A 22,040-nucleotide genomic window follows, 5' to 3' on the forward strand; every position below is an offset into this window, starting at 1 on the left:
CCAAATCCTCAAAGCATAAATGTTTTAGGATTACGAACCATTTTATTACAGCAGTTCCCATTTTTTTCTTTAATATAACGCTCTTTTTCCTGTTTTTCCATGGAAGCAATGCCTGGGCATACGCATGCTTCAAGATACCCTGAGAGCAATTTCTTTTATTAATGTTCGCGACCGTGTTTGATCTTAATTGTTTAAATATTGATATTTAACGTCATTTACAAATACCAATAAAATAACCCCATGAAATAAATGAGAAATATTGAAAAATATGAAAGCCCACCAAGACGAGTTTGATACCTGTTATTACCTGGCGGTGCATAATTAACAGGTTTTATTGTTGACGAGCTCTTGGTCAACTACAATGCATTTAAAATGCATCAGCAATTAGTAAGCTTGCCAACTGATGACAGTTAATGTAAAAGACTATCAGCTTTTGATATGATCTAAAACACCTGAGGTGACCGAGATCACGAGCATCACAACTATTGTCACCGAAGTTAGTAAGTAAGTCACGGAAGACGGTCACAGACAAAGAAAGATTGTCAAGGAGTGCTGCAATTTTGGTGAATCCCACGGCAACACACTGAGGCATAAAGAAAATTGCTCAACTCTGTTCAACACAACTTTCCTAAACTATTCTGTCTGTATGCACCATGCAGCTCAGTTAAGTCTAATAGACCTTTATCCTCATTCCCAGCAGGCAAACGACATTGATTCTACGTTGATTCAACGTTGATCCACCAAAATTAACATTGATTCAACGGTGAATCAATGTCGTTTGTCTGCTGGGATTGTCGTCACAGTACCACGTGACCCAGATCTGTTGCTTCATTTATGCATATTGAGGTGAGGTTAACTAAAACACTTTTTTTCTACTAATAGATTGTTTTTATAATTTTTAAATGGCGGGGATCGATTAAAACATACCTCTAGTGTATAGATCGAGTGCTGAATCTTCAAAATTTGAGAAATGGATTTTTATGTGTCTCTCCTTTAAGTAAATCTATGTAAAAACCCATTTCATGCATTCATATCCAGCTGTAAAAGTAGATTTAAGACAACAACTCCACAAGAAACTGCCTTTTGTAGAATTGCGCCTTGTACTTTAGGTTTCCAAAAGTCCGGTGTAACAAATAACGACAATGAAGAGTACTGTGGTATGGTATGAAATTAATATAACTATGAGGTCATGTATCCAAGTTTTTACAAATTAATTTTTATTGGCAGGTGAATTCAAGAAAAATTGAAACATGACAGATGTATGTAAATCACCCAATAAGTTATTTAACAAAAATTGGATGTACATCATGTAATTGTCTTGAATAAACAGTAGTAGTAGTACTTATTTCAATCCCAAAACCTTGTCTATATAAGTGATCAGTTTTTAGACAACTTGACTTCCACATGTACTGAGAAAGATATATGCCATATTTTGTGTTACTCTGACCAAATAACTGCTATCACAAACAGAAATACAAACTACAAGGTCATGCACTTAAACACATGTGATCCACCTTAAAAAATATAGTAGACAACGGGAGGAAAAGTAGCACATTTGCATGTTCATGTAGGTGAAGGACATGTACCAGTACTTGTCTATGTTCATAAATCTCAACAGCATCTCAATATCACTGCCTATAGACCTTTCACACTTCTATACAAAAATCTGAAGCCTATAATTCAAGGTTTAACAAAAGGAGGAAAATGAATTATTTTGCTTCTAATAAGCAAAGGGTTGATCCTGAGAGAGCCTTCTAAACTAATTTCCTTTTGATTGTTTATTGTAATGATTACTCCACTCCATTATCAAGAGGTGAGGAATGTGTTGCTTGACACAAACATTAAATACAAACCTATTCAACTCCTTGTTTTGACTAGTCACGGCTTTCTCAAGACTGTTAATCTAGTGTGCGGAGTGTGGCTTGTCACACTTTTCATGAGGAGATTTACCATACTTGACATTGCTCAGGCCTTATAAACGGATTGTGCATTTGTTAACACTACCTACAGATCTTTTAGCACTAACCCCCATATTAACCACATAAACCACAAGTTAACCAACACACTGTAGAAGTATTTACCACTACCAGAGTGATTCCTAGCACTAACATACATCAGCTTTGGTAGTGGTAAATACTTCTTCAGTGTGCTGGTTAATTTGTGGGTTATGTGGTTAATATGGGCATTAATGATAAACAATCTGCAGTTAGTGTAAGTAAATGCCTAATCCATTGATAATGCTAACTGACTTTGAATAAATATGATCTTAAATGAAAGCCAAATTATTGAATTTTATTTAATTATTAATGAACATAATATTCGTTAAAAAAGGCCTCTTTTCAACAGGTGTGGTTTTATAAACAAAATTTTATGCAAACAAATAATAGGGTAAAGAGTAAGTTGGCACAGAAAGTCTACTCTTCAGGTGGTGCTTACTGTGTGATACCAGGCACAGTTGTACTGCTACTGACCTCCAATTATGCCTAGTATTTAAAGTGATGAATGTGTAAGGCATGTGCCAAATTGTGTAATGCTCCAAGATTTGATTCCAGCTATGGTTCCATTGTTATCGATTCTCCCCTTTCTATTGTCAAGAAAGGGGGCAGATGGGGAAAAAGTACAATATCTGGTCCTGCAGGACCTAGGCAAGTCCATGGACTTTCTCTTTTAGAGTTCTGTATTTATAATTTCCTACTCAAATTCAATAGTAGTTATGGGTGTATCTCTGCTAAACCAGCAAAAACTGACACCACATCCAGTGCTGTACTAGATAAGCTCTACAGAATGCAACAAACTAGAGGTCTCTGGGTTTCACAGTTCCAGAATTAAAAAGCTAGAGTTTTCAGTTTTGGCATTTACTGACTGTTTCCCCTGTAAAAATGGACTGACTGACCCCAAACACATGACCCCAAACAGATGAAAGCAGACCCAAGTGTAACTTCTCACAATAATATAAAAGTCTAAACAGTTTCTGAAAATTGCACAAAGTATTTTCTCAAATAAATTTGAAAGTTTTACAAAATTTTGAACTTGAAACATAAATTAAAGGTCAATAAAAGGTCATATTTAAAATTTCCACAAATGACTTTCCATCAGCCTATGACAGTAACTTTCCTTAAATATGCTTCAGTTTGGGAGATAATAAGCATTTTTACAATTTTAGAAAATTTTGACAAGGGTGCATTGCCATAAGCATCACACCTATGCACTAAGTTGAAATTATATGTGACCTAATTCCAAGAGATGAGACATAGGCCCTTGTAGTCTGTGAGGAGGGTAGGCAATACCCCCCTTAATCACCAATCACCAAGAATTAAAACAACTCAATCACCAATAACAAAGATATATTCACATCAATCACCAATCACCAAGAATTCCTGAATCGCATTTCACGTAGAATATTGGGCTCAAATAATGCATCACACTTGAAAAATAAGGCCAATTATGCGGAACGCAAAAAGGATTCCCTACCCTTTGTGAGGAGGAGTGGTAACAGTGACTTTTTTGTGACGGGAGCCAACAGAGCCAGCAGACAGGACGAGTTGAGACTAAAACCATGTGTATACCCTTAGACCCCATTCCCATAGATATTTAGATCGATCTATCCTCCTAGGGAGTCTCATTAGATTGGTGTCAGCTTAACAGGCTTAAATGTCTGTCCCGCCTACTAAAAGGTGTAAGAGGGTAATTCACTATGGTGCGCGCTTGGCTGACTGCAATTTAGCGTGAACCCCCAGGGAGTTAGGTCGATCCAAATGGATCGATCTAAATCTCTGGGAATACAGTCTAAAACTCATGCTGATGGCACTATAATAATTCATAGAACAGGTGCTGAGCTTACTTACACCCAATCAAAATGCTCACCCACATCATTTGAAAGCTTTGAAACAAGTGAAGACTGTAAATAGTGAAAAAATAGCAGGGAATGATCAGATTAAGTACTGTAGGAAATACTGCCCAGCAGGCATAGTTGCATTGGATCAACGTTGAAAACAGGTTGATACATTGAATTGCCGTTGATCTACCTAAATTCAACGTAAAATCAACATTGATCCAGCCACGTCGAAACACTGTCATAATGTGACGTTGACTCAACGTTGTATTTTGGTCATTGACAAAACCTTGCAGACATGGATTATATTTTAAAATATTAATTGTTGAAAACGTGATACTTTGTTTATCAATACTGTAACTAACTTTATCAAAATAATCAAAATAAGTGTTAAAAGTAAAAGTGACAGTTGTTTTGTGTCTTTAGTGAACTAGTGAATTTTCTTAACTTGTTATTCAGAAATACATTCCAATTAACTGAATTCCTTGCAAGGTTTGCTAGCACTAGGATGAATAAGTCCTGTAAATGTGATGGAGTGAATTAATAAAGTTAACAGTTCTTGGTAACCTGTTATACATAGGCAGGTTGAGGTGACTGTGACTTTGTTACATATATATATATATATATATATATATATATATATATTAATCTAAACCTTGGAAATTTTAACTTAAAAGCCATACTTTTATACCCTACCCTCAGGTCATTTCAATATCTTTTCATGCAAGAATGTTGTCTAACAACTGGGGTTGATACAATGTTGTTATCTGACATTGATACAGCGTTGTTATCTGAGATTGAGTCAGCTTTCAAATCCAATGTTTATCCAACGTCTTATCAACGTCATGGTTCAACATTGTTTCAATGTTAAAACAACATATTTTGCCCGCTGGGTGGAAATTTCTCAGACCTTACTATGGAAAATACTGGGATACATTTATATAACTTGTTTTAAACAATAGTTTTTATTGCAACTTTTAGAGTATTTCCTGGTATCTGTGCCCATTTACTCCAATGTTCACTTTTCTGGTTATGCTGGGTCAATGTCCGACTATTTTCCTTCATTTCCTATCGAACTTTATTAGACATGTCTAAACAAATTCTGGTGGTACTTTTTCTACTGGGATTCATAGATAATATTATTGTAAATAGGCAGTGATAATTTGTTTATACTCACAAGCATCTCCATACTTCCTGGTCCTGTTGTGCATGGCATGCATGGAAGGACTGCGTTGTGTGTTGTGTGTTGGATTATCTGTTCTGGGCACCTCATGATGCTTGGCTGGGTCTATCTGCAGCTGAACCAACTGTTCCATTACCTCTTCCTTGGTTGGATCATTACCTAGAAACAAAAAGATGATGTTTTATTATGTACGGGATCCATACCATTACCAATGTGGGAATCCATACCATTACCAATGTGGTTTTCATGTGAGAGCAATGTAAGTAACAATGTGTAACATGAAAATATTCAATCTAATTAGAGGATCAGAGAGGAGTATGGCTGCCAGATATTATACCACAAGCAAGATTTAATGCATGCAAGTTTGATGGTAGCTATGGATATATCTGTTTTAGTTGGGGAGATTTTGGAGATGGGAAGTTTGGAAAGTGCATTTCATGCAAAAAGTAGGCCAAAGGTCAAAATCAAGGTCACATTAAGATGCCTAATATATGATTTCCTATTCAAGTTCACAAGTTCTGTAAGTACTTGTGTATATCTGCCAGTTCTAGAGATATAAGAGCTAGAAGTTTTGCAGACAAGATATTTGCAAAGTGCATTTCAAGGCAAAAAGAAGCTCACAGGTCAAATTCAAGATCACATTAAGTTATGCCTTAAACATGACTTCTTATATTCAAGTTCAATAGTACGTATGGGTGAATATATTTCTCTGTTAGTTTTGGATTTTTTTACCATTGAGCAGCATTTCCTTAGGATTTGGGGGAAAGGGAGTCACAATGTTAATCTGTCATTTGGTCACAGATTTACAGGGAGTCCAACCAAGTCCCAAAGTCCCCAAAATATACCATGAGTTGGGTGATATGTAAATTAATTATTAATATATATTTTTAACATTCATTCAAGATATTAATTTAAGTATTTTTCTTACTTTTTCATATTGCTAACATATTTTTGGGATTCTATATATTATAATAACTATTTTATTATGCATATGTGAATACAATATAATTATCTAGTTATAACAAATTTAAAATAATTGCAAGCAAAACCAAAGAACTAATGTCTGACTTCTCAAAAGAAATTCATAATTCAACATACAGGGATAACAACTGTTCATTTTGGCCAAAAAATGAATTTTCCTAGGGTAAAGGAAATTTTTCTTATACTTACCAATGGTAAATGAATCCATTCCCAAATTAAAAATTAGTCCCTGTTTTTTTTTTTTTTTTTTTTTTTTTCTAAAAGGTTTGGGTTTTTGTAATAATCTCTTCATAATTTTATTTGATAAGAATGATAATCAAGATCACAATTAAAAATACTGATATTTGATGTGTTTGACACCCATAAAATGTCAAAAACAATTCAATAAGTAAAGCACACATATTATTATGGACTGATACAAATTACTGACACATTGGTGAGTAGTGCTCAGTATCATAATAACACACACTGCTTTTGCATGGTGTAGAAAATGAAACGTTTAAATTTATGATTATAACATTTATGAATAGACTACACAGATGTATTTTCATCAGTAAATATTAAATAATACATTAAATGTTTAATTTTCAAATTTTTTGCATAATTTTTATGCATAATAAAACATGAATTTATAAATGTTCTGTAATTTTTTGGTCTTTGATGAAACATTCTTCACGTAAAAATTCCTGCAAGTTTTTTCTATCAGTGCCAAGCTTCCATGTTTTGTTATATGCTATTATGACAAGCCACCAAAACTTGCCGCCTATTTAATTATATAAAAGACATAAAATGACAAATTATGCACGTTCAAAGGCAATTACAACAGGATTCACTTGTCGCAAATAATAGCCTCGAAACTAACGGTGATATCGCTATTAGCACTCAGTCACAAATTGCAATGCCTTCAAGCTATGGAATAGCGACAAATTGCCATGATTGCACTTAGACCCCATTCCCACAGATATTTAGATCGATCTATCCCTCTGGGGAGTCTCACTAGATTGGAGTCAGCTTAACAGCCTTAAATGTCTGTCCCGCCTACTAAAAGCTGTAAGGGGGTAATTTTAATTAAAACTAGTTAAAACTATGGTGCGCACTCGGCTGACTGCAATTTAGCGTGAACCCCCAGGGAGTTAGGTCGATTTAAATTTAAATCTCTGGATCGATCTAAATCTCTGGGAATGCACTCTTAGTCACAATTTGCAATGCTTTCAAGTTATGGAGCCCTGAACAAAAACAAAAATATGGGTTGGCAGTTATCAGGTGACCCTTTCCAAAATACATAATGGGGAAACAACACATGCTTCCAAAGACAATGGAATGCGCAACAGCACTGGCGTCGCCACAGACAGACACAGTGAACAGCATATATGCTCACACACAAACAGATTGTTACTCACACTGAGGTTGCGAGGCTTTCCCTTGGGCAGCAGCAGTATACTGGTCTACTAAGCGTGTTGGAACTTTCCACTTCATAAACATCTAGAACATGACAAACATGAAGTTAAAGGATACATATTAAAGTAATTTGACATTGTATGCTTTTTGATATGTACTTGTGATATACATGATCATAATTATATTGAGGGCCCGGCAGCTGATGGGCAGTTGCATGCAGTGGACAAGTAGGAGTTGTAACTGACTTATCCCACACCTGGCACTTAGAGCAATGGGATATTTGCACTTATTACTTGCAAAGAATTTGCAAGTCTATTGGTTGTTTGGGGAGATTCGGCCCAGGCAGGCAGAATATGGTTATGCGGGTAGGCTGGCCCATGTCATATGCCTTGTGTGCCCCTAACATGCATGGTTAAAACGGAAGAGGCCGTTGAACGGCAGCCATTACCTCTTCGATGAAACACACAAATTCGACGTTTTTGACGTGAAAACCGTTTTTTTGAGACGAGGTAGGTGTTACAAGGGGGTAAATGTATGCATCATATGACAGACAGTTGCTTTGTTTAGGTCATTGGGACGTTCAATTTGCAGTTATTAGTGTTAAAGTGCAACGTGAAAAGGAGACATTATGCTTATTCCCAGGTCAACAAATGCATGTGGTGTGCAAAAGGAAGCTTTAGTCGCTGTGCACTAGGCACGTATATATTTTAGTGCCCTATCTTAATTGAATAGTCTGCATAGCTCAGGCATTAGAGTGGGAGGTCCTGGGTTCAAGCCCTGGTGTGATGTGCGACTTTCTTTTTGCTTTATATTGTTTCTTTTTTTTTTTTTTTTGTTGCATATTTAAGCATATGTTAACATTGTTTTATTTATTTATATGAAAAGATAGTTATATTATCAGATATCTACTGATAAAATAGACTAAAAAATATGGCAATCATTTATGCAATTATAATGCAGTGTAAAACAAAGTTAGATTTAGATAGAATAAATATGCTGCCAGTACAACTTGCATTTTCTTGTTTAATTTGTAATTAAATCTAAAAATTACTAGATTCAAAAATGAATAAAAATTAAAAGTAAATTGAAAGTTTAAAAAATTTACAACTTTTGCAAAATTTTTTGCTCCCTGTGAGCAATTTTATTTTACTTTGGTGCTCAGAATGCCCCAGAGCGTATTAAAATAGAGGTGGCCATATAATAATAATAATAATAATAATAATAATAATAATAATAACATTTTCAAAATATGGCAACCAAAAGGTAGAAATCGTACATAAAATGGATTGGAATAAAATGTACAAATTTACAAACTAAAATATTAACATAAAATAAAGGATGTATATACAACATTGGTCAAAAAGGTTGTCCCACCCCCATTTCCATGTACTTTTATTTACAAATGATCAGCTCACAGGTATAAATTGTTATAACTAGTGCTTTTTATTCCAGATACCATGTCTAACATGATTAATGGTTCAAAAAATACAAAATAGTGGTGAAAATATACACATTTAATAACATTAAGTCAAATTTATAAGAGGTACCCCCTCAAATCCAATGTTTCACTGTGATTTCTACAGATGTAAAGAAAGGCCTATTAAATTGAAAAGACGTCATCAAATGTCACCAAATTTACACACAATTAGCATTAGGATGTGCTTGTTAAAGGTCACGTGCCTAATAGTAATAATTCCTGGCCATCTCGGCCCGGGTAATGCATACATGTTGGTAATAGGAATCCATCATTTACCAGATGTCTGGGAAGGAAGTAAGTTGATAAAGACAAGCACATGCACATGCATGCGGTTTAACATGTCTATGTGCCAATTATGCCAGGAATGTGGAGGAAGCGGGTTGTATTCGAATAGATTAAAAATCACTGAAATGCTGCATTGTAGTACGTCGCTTTTCGCTTTATAATAACTTGCGTATTATTGGGGATATTGGTAGAAAGAAACCTGTCTGATACCTGTAGCGAGAACTAGATATTTATGACGTATTTTAGAAGCAGAATACATCTCTTGGACAAACACATAACACAAATATTTAAAAGTAGATTGTCCAAAAATAACCGTAAGTTATTAGTAATAACAATGGGATTCCCTTTGCATAAATCTGCAAGCGGTTTAGCATTTAAGACTTAAATTATGTAGGTGGTAAATACAGCAGTGGCCCCACGAACAGATCCACCAACCTTGTGTGTATGTAACAATAGCATGCACCGTAACGGCATCTGGCAAATGTAAGGTTCTCATTACCTATTCATCACCCGGGCTGAGATGACCAGGAATTACCACCGCGGTGAAAATTATTTTTCACCGCGGTGAAAATAAATTCCCACAGAGGTGTAAATTATTTTCCACCACGGTGTAAATTTTTTTTACCGCGGTGAAAATTCCATAAAATAAAACTTAAATGAAAATAGAAAAAAGTTAATATGATACTAACAGAGCGCCATAGACCTGCAAAGAAATTCAAGTCCGTGGAAGTTCACACCATGAAAATGCCAATACGTGAAAAAAAAAAAAACCTACAGACTATAACTTACAGAAAAAGAAATTGGACTCAGTGGCCCAATGTCAGTCCACCAGCGATAAACTATCTTGGAAGTTGAATACTGAAAGCTGGTGATCATACTACGTCGGAGTCAAAAGGAGGCGTGTTAACTAATCTGATTGCATTTAGCGAAAGTCGCCGAGGAGTAAATGCGAACTTGCTGATACGATAAATTAATTGTGAACGCAGCCACTGATATCCTTGATCGACGGTCAAATTGACCATGTCGAGAGCCGGGGGGGGGGGGGGGGGTCGTTAACGTTACCCTCTTTCGTACTAGGACCTAATGCTCGTTATAAGGGAGTCTTGTAAAAGCCTTGTCTGCAAGCTTCGCCTGCGACATGTAACAGTATTACACTCATTGCGCTCCAAAATATCGCCTGCTCGTTGCTGAGCTTTATACACCACACCTACCTTAGTTTGTGCATCAGTAAATTGACAAGAAAGTTTGGTGCAAGTACGAAACTTCCATTAAATTCCTGCCAGTTCAACAGGCTATTGTGTACATTTTCTGCTCCATCTTATGCAGCGTATCTAGGGGAGAATGCACGTCATTGGTGGAACGTAAGGATAATCGATTTTTGAAGACATGGTCAATTTTTATTATTTTTAGTGATATTATTATTATTATTATTATTATTATTATTATTATTATTATTATTATGGTAATGAGACCAAGGTACACATATATGTCTTTAAATTATACAGGACATCTGTCAAAGAAAGAACTGCATTGTCTCCTTGAATTCCCCAACAGCACATTAATTGTAACCTCCTTACGTGCCCCGTTTAATCTAAAGCGCTTAGTTCTATCAACCTTTTATAAATGAGAAAATTTGTAAGCATGTTAGTATCATACTATGAAAGCTTTTACTGAGTTGAAAAGAATTTAATTTGTGATGTTTATTCAAAACTTTTGCACTGAGAAATAGAAAACCGAGAATTTGGTTGGCTGGAGGCAAACCATAACTTGATCACACGTAGGCCTACCTGGCGCAACTAGCTGTTGGTTCCAAACAGGCTTAGACGTATTTTAGCCCGGTATTGGCTAACAGAGTAACCTTTAAATGCCAGCAGTCAGTTCCCACTTGTGAGAATCTTTATTAACAATAAAAGTGCTGCGTAAAAATATCAGAAAGATCGGTTATAAAAAAAGAAAAAATGTGACATTGGGTGTGGTCGTCCCTGGGGGTGGTCGATTTTTTTTTAACAGCGTGATTTCTGCTATCTACCCTTTGACCATTAGAGTTTAAAACCTAAAACCTATCTACCTTTAGATTTCAGGACATGTAACGTTGGGGATTGATAAACCAGTCATATTTTTATGCATGTACAAAACCCTACACACTCAGAAATCGACAGATGTTGTGACTTAATACCAAACAATTTTTTTTACCCAAGAACTGTTATTAACATGTGTTTTTAATAAAAGGGAACAAGAGGACTTGGACCCTAGGATCCCCGATAGAATGGGGTCTTGATTTTTTTTTTTTCTTTATATAACTTGACATAAATTCAACCGTATGGCCGAAAATCTGTTATTAAACTTGGTTGGTCAAACTATGCAGGGAATCTCACTTTTATAAGTGCAATCAGCAGAATCAGTTTTATTGTCTGACACGCCACCAATCACCCTCCTCCCTCCAGGGACGGTCACATCCAAAGTCACAGTAAAATACCCATGCACCAAATATTCATGTTCCTAACTCGAATGGTTCAAGAGGAGTTGGATGAAAGAATTTACGGTAAAAATATTACAGTCAACTATCCCTAGGAACTGCCACACAACAAGTCACCAAAAATTCCAATGTGCCCCCACACATCTCTAACGATGCGTTAATTAATCCTCGACGTTTAAACCTCCTCAATATTAGGTCCAGGGTAGATAGCGGAAACTACGATGCAAAGATTACAACAACCAAGATTAGAACCAACCAACCCAAGGGACGGACAAACCCATAGTTACAAAAATGCGAAGGACACATGCACATTCCTAATGAAAAGTTTAAATAGCCCTAATGTCTCATGTTCCTCACTGTATTGGATAAGGGTAGATAACAGTAACAACGATATAAAATATATTCAACCACCCCAAGGACTGCAAAGTCACGCTTAATTTCCGAAGAGCCTTTGCATATAGGTTTATTAATTCCCACTGATTCAGCTTCCTCAATCTACAGGTATAACCACCCCCCACCCCCCAGGGACAATCACACCACAAGTAAAAAAAAATACGAAGTGCCCATGCACAATCCTTACGATAGCTTATTAATCCAACGCTTTAATTCCCTAACTCTAAAGATATAAGGGCAAAAAATACAGTTGCAAAATGCGGCGGCGCTACAGAGGTGCAGAGCCGCATTTTCAATCGAGCACATTTTGCAACCAATTGCAAAATGCGGCCCTACTAAGTAGAGCCGCATTTTGCAACTGCAACGCATTTTGCCACCAAAGAAAATCGTGATATCGCATTTTGCAACTGCAACGCATTTTGCAACCAGGATTTTTTTCTAAGTCCCTGAAACAGTTTGAAGTACGAAACAGGTAGAATTGGAGTAGGGACGGGTACGCTGAAACTGGTCAGGCTGCCCCTGGGGCGGACGAAAATATATGATTTAATTCTCATTGTAATTTCCTATACTATGAAGTTGTAATGTCAGGGATTAATAAATATATTGTTAGGCCAGTGCAAGGGTACTTTTTTTTTGTAATTTGGGGGTGTGGACGTCCCTAGGGGTGGTTGATCATAATTTTTACATTGTATTTTCTGTTATCTACCCTTGTATCTTGAGAATTACGGAATAAAAGCGATGGGGATTAATACACTTTCGTAAGAAATGTCTGTGGGTACTTCAGAATTTTTTATGACTTGGGGTGTGGTTGTCCCTGGTGATGGCTGAGATCGTTAGAGATGTGTTTGGGCACATTGTATTTTCTGTTATCTACCCTTGAATCTTGATAATTAGGGAATAAAAGCGATGGGGATTAATACACTATCGTAAGAAATGCCTGTGGGTACTTCAGAATTTTTGATGACTTGGGGGTGGCCGTCCCTGGGGATGGTTGACGGTAATATTTTCACCGTAATTTCTTTCATCTCTTCCTAGACCATTTGAGTTAGGAACACGAGTCTTTGGTGCATATGGCTACAGGGGAATTTCAGTGGGACCTCGGGTGTGACTGTCCCCGAGGGGGTGGGGTGACTGGTGGCGTGTCAGACAATTAAGCTGCATATTCATAAAAAGTGACTGGTTTATCAATCCCCAACGTTTCATGTTCCTAACTCTAAGGATAGATAGTAGAAATAACGATGTGAAAAATAGAATCAACCACCCCCTGGGACAGCCATACCCCAAATCATACTAACATTCCCGAAGGGCCCATGAATATCCTCAATGGCAAGCTTATCAATGCGGAAGGTTTCTTGTTCCTTATTCTTATGACGTAAGGGTAGGTAGCAGTAATAACGATACAAAATATAAATCAACCACTCCAGAGACGAACACACCCTAAATTACAAAAACATTCCGAAGTGCCCATGCACGTCGTTCATGATAAGTAAATAACTCCCAAAGGTTACCAAAGGGTAGATGGCAGACATTACGTTGTAGAAAGAAAATCAACCACACCCAGGGACGGCCACACCCAATTAATGTCACCAAAAACCCAGAAGGACCCATACACATGCCCAAAGGCAGGTTTTTCAACAATCCCCACAGCGTTACGTTCCTAACACACACACACACACACACACACATATATATTCTAAAGGTAGATACATGTAGCAGAAATTACAATGTCAAATTATATTCAACCGCCCCAAGGACCACACCCCAAGTCAAAAAAAAAAATCCGAAGTGTCCTTCCACATCCCAAATAATACTGTAGCTATGTTTCATGTTTTTAACTCAAATGGCTGATACAGTGGGTAGATAGCAGAAAATAGGCTGTAAAATTATAATCAGCCTCCCCCAGAGACAACCACACCCCATGTCAATAAAATTCCGAAGTGCCCATGCACATTTCTTACGATAGTGTATTTTTCCCCAACGGTTTTACTTTTTTATTCTGAAGATATAAGGGTAGATAGTAGAAAATACGATGTAAAAATATATTCCAATCACCTACATACCTTAGAAGGATGTGGGAAGTTGTGTTTCCTTGTGGACGGCCTAACTTGTTTTTTCTTTACACGGAATCTCTTCTGTTGATTTTCCCTGTCCAATATCTCCGTCCGTGGACCGTAGGTGATTTCAAACAAACTCATGTAAGGTCCGTAGTCACTTGCCTCACTCCCTGGGGTCTTGGGGATGTGGTCTAACATTCCCCTGGTGTCCTCTTGAAGACCCCGTATCTGGTGAGCCATCCAATTACCTGGGAGGACCGGTACATCCACTTCAGTAGCCATAGTCCTGAGAAGAGGAGGCAATATTTGATAAATTTTAGAGTAAGATAAAGATGCAAACAACGCGTAAACTTTGGAGCTATATATGTGCGTGTTATATACGTAGCAAACGTAATTATAAAAGAGATTAAACGCCGTTGTCCTTAAGTTTTTCTTTGAAGGTTTTCAGTTTGTCACATGCACGACCTCCTCTGATTTATACTGTAAACTTGAGCTACGAGTACGATCCATGATGCATTAATTACGCCTAGGGCTTTTAAAGGGTTATGGGAATGGCGATTATTGATGTCTATGAAAGTGAAGCCAAAGGTAACAACTTATTACGCCGAAGAGGTTTAAGATGCATATTTTGTGAGCAGCTTTGTCATATTATTGCCAATGCCACCATACATCGGATACATAAAGGCCCCTATAGCTGCAAATACTTAAATAATGTACAGGCAAAACAAAGGGTTTTTATCCTAATATAAGTCCCTTCCTGTTCAAGTGTTTCTGGTACATTGGTTTTAAATATAGGTGCGCCTCAGTTGTACATTTACATATATACCCTGTTTGTTTATGATTGCGTGATTAACCAGGGAAGCATCTAAATTTTAAAGTTTGCTGATGATGATACAACAGAAGGGCTGATATAGATATAACGACGAGACCATATATAAGCGTGATATTGAATTAGTGCTCAAACTGTTACGAATAACCTTGTACTGAATGATGGGAAAAACGAAAGAAATGGTTATATATTTAAGAAAGGACAAGGATGAGAAGAAGCCTGTATACATCGGTAATACCGTAGTTCATGACATTGTCAAGGTTAGACAAAACTACTAAATGACTGTCTTTACGTATATGTTTTGGAATTAAGTGTTCACTGACTGAATTCGGTTGCATTTATACAAATGTCATTTCACCGATGATGTCATAATTGCGATTTTTGGGTAAAAACTGTAAAATCCCTACGCAGTATATGTCCTACTGTATCTCCTACAAGTATAACGTTGTAAAAAGTATGATAATCTTCTGCATAGAGCAGTTAATATTTTTGGGCGACTTTAGCTTGCTTGTTACTGAATGTTAAAAAAAGGAGGGAAATACACCATACTGACAGTAAAATAGGCATTAAATAAATTATTTGCAATTCGTGGTCTAAATATTGTATCAGAAATATCAAATTTTCATGGAATCACATATTTTTCAGTCAGTTACAGAAAACCCTGTCACATATTGCACCAAGTACTTAGTCAAGATTAAACCTTTGGCAATTTTTCTGGGGAACATACGTTGCGTAGTATTTTCCATGACGCAAAGCCCCTTGAATCCCAGTTTAAATAATTATAAAAACATCTTTACGACATATATAATTTACCATGAATGAATCATTACAAAATATATCAGAACGCGATATAAATATTAAAATTATATGGCTGGAACATACAATTTTAGCTCCTTGCATAGTGTGCAACTTCGAATTCATTCAATTTTAGGGACCATTCCCACAGATATTTGGATTGATCTATCTCCCCGGAGAGTCTCATTAAATTAAATGTCTGTCACGCGTAGTATAGCTGTTATGGGGTAATTATCTCTAGCCCTTGGCTGATTCGGTAAGCGTGACAGACATTTAAGCCGGTTAAGTTGATAGCAATTTAGTGAGGCTCCTCAGGGAGTTAAACCGATCCAGATGGATCGATCTAGGCATGGGAACTCAGCCTTTTTTTTAAATACTTTGAGCATGTGAAATGCACTTTTAAAGGCCCTATTGGGTTAGGGTGTTAAAACTAAATGACGGCACGTGATTGAAGACCAAATATTTGGTGTCACCCATGCCAATTTTCCTGATAAGGACTTGTTCGGATATGAATTTACGCCCAATACTGATTGCTATCTCAACTCAAAAAAGAAAGCTGTTAAATTGACGATAAACGCTCCGAGTTGCTTACTCTTTGAAACAGGAAAGGATGAGTGCGAAAAACCATTGGCAAAGTGCCCATCGTCAAAATTTAAAAATAATTTGCTATTATAAAGTTAATGCATATATTTGTTGCATGGAAAAAAATATTATTTGGTTTGAGGTATCGTAACTTAGTATTTTTAATGAGTTATATGTGGGTGGGGGGGTGGGGGGGTGGTAGCCGGATTTACCTGTTGTATGCAGTCTAATGAATCAGAGCAACTTGTTTCAGCATTTATATTGCATTAACGATTTTTTCTAATGAAACTTGTCTTGTGATGTAAAAAAGAGTTATATGTTAAATAATTGTGGTGTGGCACAAGTAAATGGGAAAGTAATTGTTGTTTTTTTTTAATCCTAGAGAAGAGAGGGAGGGGTGGTATATTACGGTATTTTCTCACAGAAGCCATCACTGATTTCACTTAACTGTATAAAAGTCTTGTTACTAGAAAAACTTGTTTCAGCGTATTTATTAATTTTATATAACTTTTCTCACAGACCCGCATTTGTTGGTCTAAATAATTGTATTTTTAACCAATACACATTTTGTACAAGGCTCTAAGGAATAGTAAAAAATGCTAAAAGCAAAAGGCTGTTACAGTACGTAACAACAACAAAAAAAATCATGCGTAAAAGCACTCTAAACAGCTATTTGGAATGTTTCCCTAAACCATAAAATAAACAAGGTATAAATTGTACCAAAATAATGATAAGGTATAACTAAAAACTAAATGAAAATATAGTACACATAATAACAGTTATGGCCAATAATCTGTATGACAATGAAATTAAATCACCTAAAAAGTACTTCATATATGATTATGTATGTGATAAAGACCTTGTATAGAATGCAATGCAAGAGTTATTTTATACAAAATACAGTATACAAATATGAGTATAAAAAATGTATAATGAAACAATGGATAATTAATCAGATGTGCTGTCCAAAACACTTTTTGTCTCGCTAATACTGTCACCACTTGATGTTGGTAAATGTGAGGTATCCAAACAGCCTTCTCCACAACATAATTTTCAGTTGTATCCCTGCCTCATGGCAAACCCCATATACCACAGGACTGAAGTGATATGTGCACAACTTCCAACTGTCTTGGAACCAGCTTTACACTGTCAGTACCAGCGACTGATGGGTCTAGTTTTGCTATGGGAGGTCTGAATCCATAATGTGTACTGGTGGCTAGAAGTGTGGCTTAATTAACCATTTTGGCTCTGATTAAATCAGGTGCATCCTTGCATACACTGATTTCAAACTGGCCATCTAGCAGATGCTCATCAGTATATTGGCTAGCTTGCTTTATCTAGTAAACTTCTGGTATTTATTAAAGGCTGGTGGTCTCTTGTATGGACTATTTACCAAGCCAATAGGTTTTCACTGATTTCCTTGACAAATAAAGTCATTCATAGCATTTTGGTGAAAAAAAGGAAGAAAAAAACTCTCAAAGCTACTATGAATAGTGCTGGTGTGGAAGATTAGGTCATAAGTAACAAAACTAGGGTGTGTGTGATGGAGCCTTTTATTTTACTTTTTATGCAAAATAGACATAAAAGGGGACATTTACACAACAATTTTGGTTGTACAAAATGTACTTTCATGCCCATTAGAGGGGTTGGGTCAAGCTACCCTTATGTGTAGAGGTCTATTACAGCATGGGTCTCTATGTAAAGTAGGAGCCACCATAATGTACATCTGCTATTATGATCAGGCCTACCCAACTACCAGACTCGGCACCTAAGGATCCTGAATTAACCGGTATATCGGACCACACTACCCGTTTTCAAGGTGTGTGTCAGATCGCATTTCGGAGTATCAGCCAGAACACCGACAGGATGAGCCCTGGCATGCTCGGCTGTCACTTTGATTGGATAGTAAACGATTGTCGTAAATCGCTATATGATTTTAAAACCGGGCGCATAAATTTGAAAGCCACCTAGATGAACCTAAGACTGCCACATTAATCTAATACAATGCAAAAAGCCCTATCAAAAGTGGTTAAAACATTCAAACCGACTGTCGTAAAGTCCCCATATACCCCCATAGAGACAATAAAATAGAGTACTCTAAAGTAAGAGTACAGTTTCAGGTTGTTCAGCCGAGCGTGGATGAGCCCGCAGTCGTGCTACAAAATTTATTCTGGGGTATGATACTCCGAAATGCGATCTGACACACACCTTGAAAACGGGTAGCGTGGTCCGATATGCCGGTTAATTCAGGATCCTTAGGTGCCGAGTCTGGTAGTTGGGTAGGCCTGATGATAATTAATATAACTTTGAATATCTGAAGAACATTTTACATTTAATCTTTCTTAATCCTAAGAAATAAGAATGAAAGTAAGATATACTTACTGTATTTGGACTCTATTTCCTATCCATATTTCCCCTTTTATTTATTTATTTATTTATTTATTTATTTATTTATTTATTTTTTTTTTTTTTTAAATTATTATTATTATTATTTTATTTTTTATTATTATTATTATTTTTTTTTTTTTGATAGCATGCATTACATGAAAATTACTTTTCTTTTTTTTGGTTGTAATTGAAAAAATTTTACTGACTCTAACCCCTATTTTCCTTTCAAAGACCTACATTTTATTTTGGGTTGTTCTTTTTGTTCAAAAGTTTCATTGTATCTGCCTAGCCATCCTACGTAAGCATGGAGCAGCTACCTCATGGCAGGAATAAACATGGCCGCCTGCTAGCATATGGACTGAAAATGTCCCTATTTAGTTTGAGTACATATCGAGCCCAACCCTCAGACAAGCTGATTTTCACATATATCTCACCTTATATTCATTTCTTTTCAACCGTGAATAATTAGCTTGTCTGAGGCAGGGGCTCATATAAAAAATGAACATCTTTTATCCTCAAGTCACTGTAAGATTCTTCTTTCAATCAGCACTACATGTACAAATAAAGCAATAAAAATATTGATCACAAAAAATGATTGGCCACATATTGCCTTACTTTTTTACATGGGCACCTTCTGTACCCAATTACAAAATTTCACAGTTGTCACCCTACTATAACTAAAGATATGTAGCATTGCAATTCAGACCCCCCCTCTAAAACACACATTTTCATCAATATTTGACAAGGTCATTTTGACATTAATTTTTTATATTTCAAATTCAATAAAATTTTTTTTTAAGTGGATCATAAAAGTGTAAGACCCCAACTTTAATTTGGCATCAATTTTTTTCCATGCATTCACAATTTATTTTTCATGTAGGCTACAAAGATGGGCACTTTTACCCCCTTATTCGCACTCATCCTTTGAACGCCGACATACTTCATTTTGTAGGGGATTTCTAATGTTTTTATTGTTTTTAATCAGCAAAATGTTCGATGCATTATTGAATAATTAAATTTTCGATATTTTGCTGATAATAAACCCTGTCAGTAGGCTAACCTTAAGCAAGTGGACGATTTACGCTGCTTGGCGATTTACGCTGCTAGATTAAAGGGATAACAACTGTTCCTTTTGGCCAAAAATGAATTTTTCTGGGTAAACAATAAACAACAATTTTCCCATATTAAGCAATGGTTAATGAATCTATTTCTACATTCAAAGTTAGAACCTAGTTTTTTTTCTAAGAAGTCTTTTTTTTTTAGTAGTTTTTTTTTTCTAAGAAGTTTTTTTTTTTTTTAGTATAGCCATCTATGCAGGTTACAAGGTACAATGGCAAGCACAGATTTAAGAATAATTGCTTTTACTGCCGTTTTTGTGGAAAAATAGAATATATTATACTTCTGTGAGTTGTTTACAATGTTTTTATTGTGAAATATAGAGTTTTAATACGAAGAGTTATTAAATAAATAACAATTGACGTGGCATAATAACATACACAAATAGCTGAAGGAAGCTAGGCAAAGAGGGTACTTTTTAAGAAAGCAGGCATACTTTACAGGAAATCAACTGATGCTATCTAATTTTTATAGATACATTATTGGACCTATGACAGTGAGTATTGGTATGGACGTGCCGCAGAGGAGGATACTAAGCGATTGGGCAGACTAAAAGAAGTAACAGACTAACACGATGAAATGTAGACGATTAAAAAAACTTTATCCGACCGCCACATGTCTTTCTAATAGTAAAACGATGTAATCTTGTTATCTCTGCTTTTTGTTTCACTGGTCTTATTTTTTCTATTTTATCTTTTATTAAAACCTGAGGTGGTAAATCAAGAGAGAGAGAGAGACTGGAAGAATAAGAAATTACCAGAAGATACAGTGTGAAATCATTTTTGGTGATTAATCGAAGTTATTGGACATGTGAACTTCATAAGTGTTGCGCAAGAAACCTGTGCATGGCTTATTTGACATGTGGAGTTCAGTAGTGTAACGTAGGAAAAAGGTGCATTAAGTAACCCTATTAGTTTATATGCGTTACACAGAAGGCACGCACCCGTACTATCATTTTTATGTATCATAGTCAGTTCTTGAGACAGGAAAGGGATATATCTGATGACCACGCTGTTGATGAACGAACGACGAGATTAACTTTGATAATATAACACATGTCGGTATTAAAAAAAGAATTTACTGCGGTATTAAGAGAAGAGTACAGAGAACGTTGGTGATCAAGTCCATACCAAACAAGCTGGCTTCCATCACGTCCTTTTGTGAGCCTGCCCATAAAATACATACCAATATCCCCGTTCGAAATTTACAATTTGACCCCAGACTAGACGCCTGCAGTCATTCCTGTGGCAGTGTGTGTCTCTAGTTATTTAATCGAATTACCCCCCCCCCCCCCACACACACACACACAGACACACACGCGCGCGCGCGAGCGAGCGCAAGAACATATAAAATAATGTAAAATTTAAAGTAACACTGTTTGCACACGACCTGTTTGTGTAGCGACTATACATTTTACAGTCCCATAATTTCCATAAAATTTATCCAATTTATGTGTTTCCGAAATAGCCCTTACCAAGCGAGTGGTCAAGTAAAATTATAGGAGAAATCCATGTATATGGTTCCCGCAAAGACGAACAAAAATGAATTAATTTACGTATATTTATGTCTATTTTAATATCTTAAAAGACACCAAAGATTGATGCTTTTGGAAGCGATACTTCTACAGATAGGCAGTCACCCAGTGTTACTCACCAAAAAGATAGATGTGTGACTATGTTTCTGCTTGATTGAAACATTTACACCGCAAATAGCCTAAGCAGCATAGAAACAATAAGTTAGACTTTGCATCTTAATTCCCTACTAACTGTGTGACTTCGCAACCTACCTCAGACCCTGACACTATTTTGGGTTAGTGTCACTGATCTGGTTTACTATCTGCTTCAACTGGAGCTTCTAACTTCAGGTTTTTACTCTCTGAGACCGTGAGCTTAGAATGTATCGGGCACACAGCCCCTATGCTGTCAACATTCAACACAAAAAGAATGTCAGAATGTTGCATTTATTCCTATCCATGCGTGAGATTTGGTGAAAAGGCGGTCACCACGTCAGCGTCCTTGGCAACGTAACTGAAAGAATAGGCTGGCGTGCGGAGCTAGTCCTGCTTCAATTGGTTAACTGCAGTAGATACTTAATAAAGTGAAGTAAAAATTAAAAGAAGTTCGTTTGCTTTAAGTCTTTAGATACTTCATTGTTGTATCTGGAAATTTCATTTATAACTGGTATATTAATCATGTTCAGCGGCAGCCCCCGACACAAGATCGATGCGGCTATCATTTAAATCAACTTCATT

General features: G+C 36.3%; 1 protein-coding gene across 2 annotated transcripts in view; it reads right to left on the reverse strand.

The window, feature by feature from the left end:
* Positions 1–21,736, reverse strand: part of LOC106159750 (uncharacterized) — a 31,396-nt gene extending 9,660 nt beyond the window's left edge. The window contains exons 1-4 of one of the 2 annotated variants that reach the window (XM_024077545.2): positions 21,576–21,736; positions 14,086–14,365; positions 7,397–7,478; positions 5,010–5,174 (exon numbers count right to left, since the gene is read on the reverse strand). In XM_024077545.2, the coding sequence (XP_023933313.1) occupies positions 5,010–5,174; positions 7,397–7,478; positions 14,086–14,361 (523 nt within the window). In that variant the 5' untranslated portion in view covers positions 14,362–14,365; positions 21,576–21,736. Of the gene's footprint in view, positions 1–5,009; positions 5,175–7,396; positions 7,479–9,945; positions 10,048–14,085; positions 14,366–21,575 lie in introns of those variants that run through there. The other variant, XM_087008155.1, reaches the window with a different exon arrangement.
* Between the last annotated feature and the right edge of the window lie 304 nt (positions 21,737–22,040).

The sequence above is a fragment of the Lingula anatina genome, chromosome 3, assembly GCF_051362555.1.
Source record: "Lingula anatina isolate TDL-2025a chromosome 3, LinAna3.0, whole genome shotgun sequence".
Classification (NCBI taxonomy): domain Eukaryota; kingdom Metazoa; phylum Brachiopoda; class Lingulata; order Lingulida; family Lingulidae; genus Lingula; species Lingula anatina.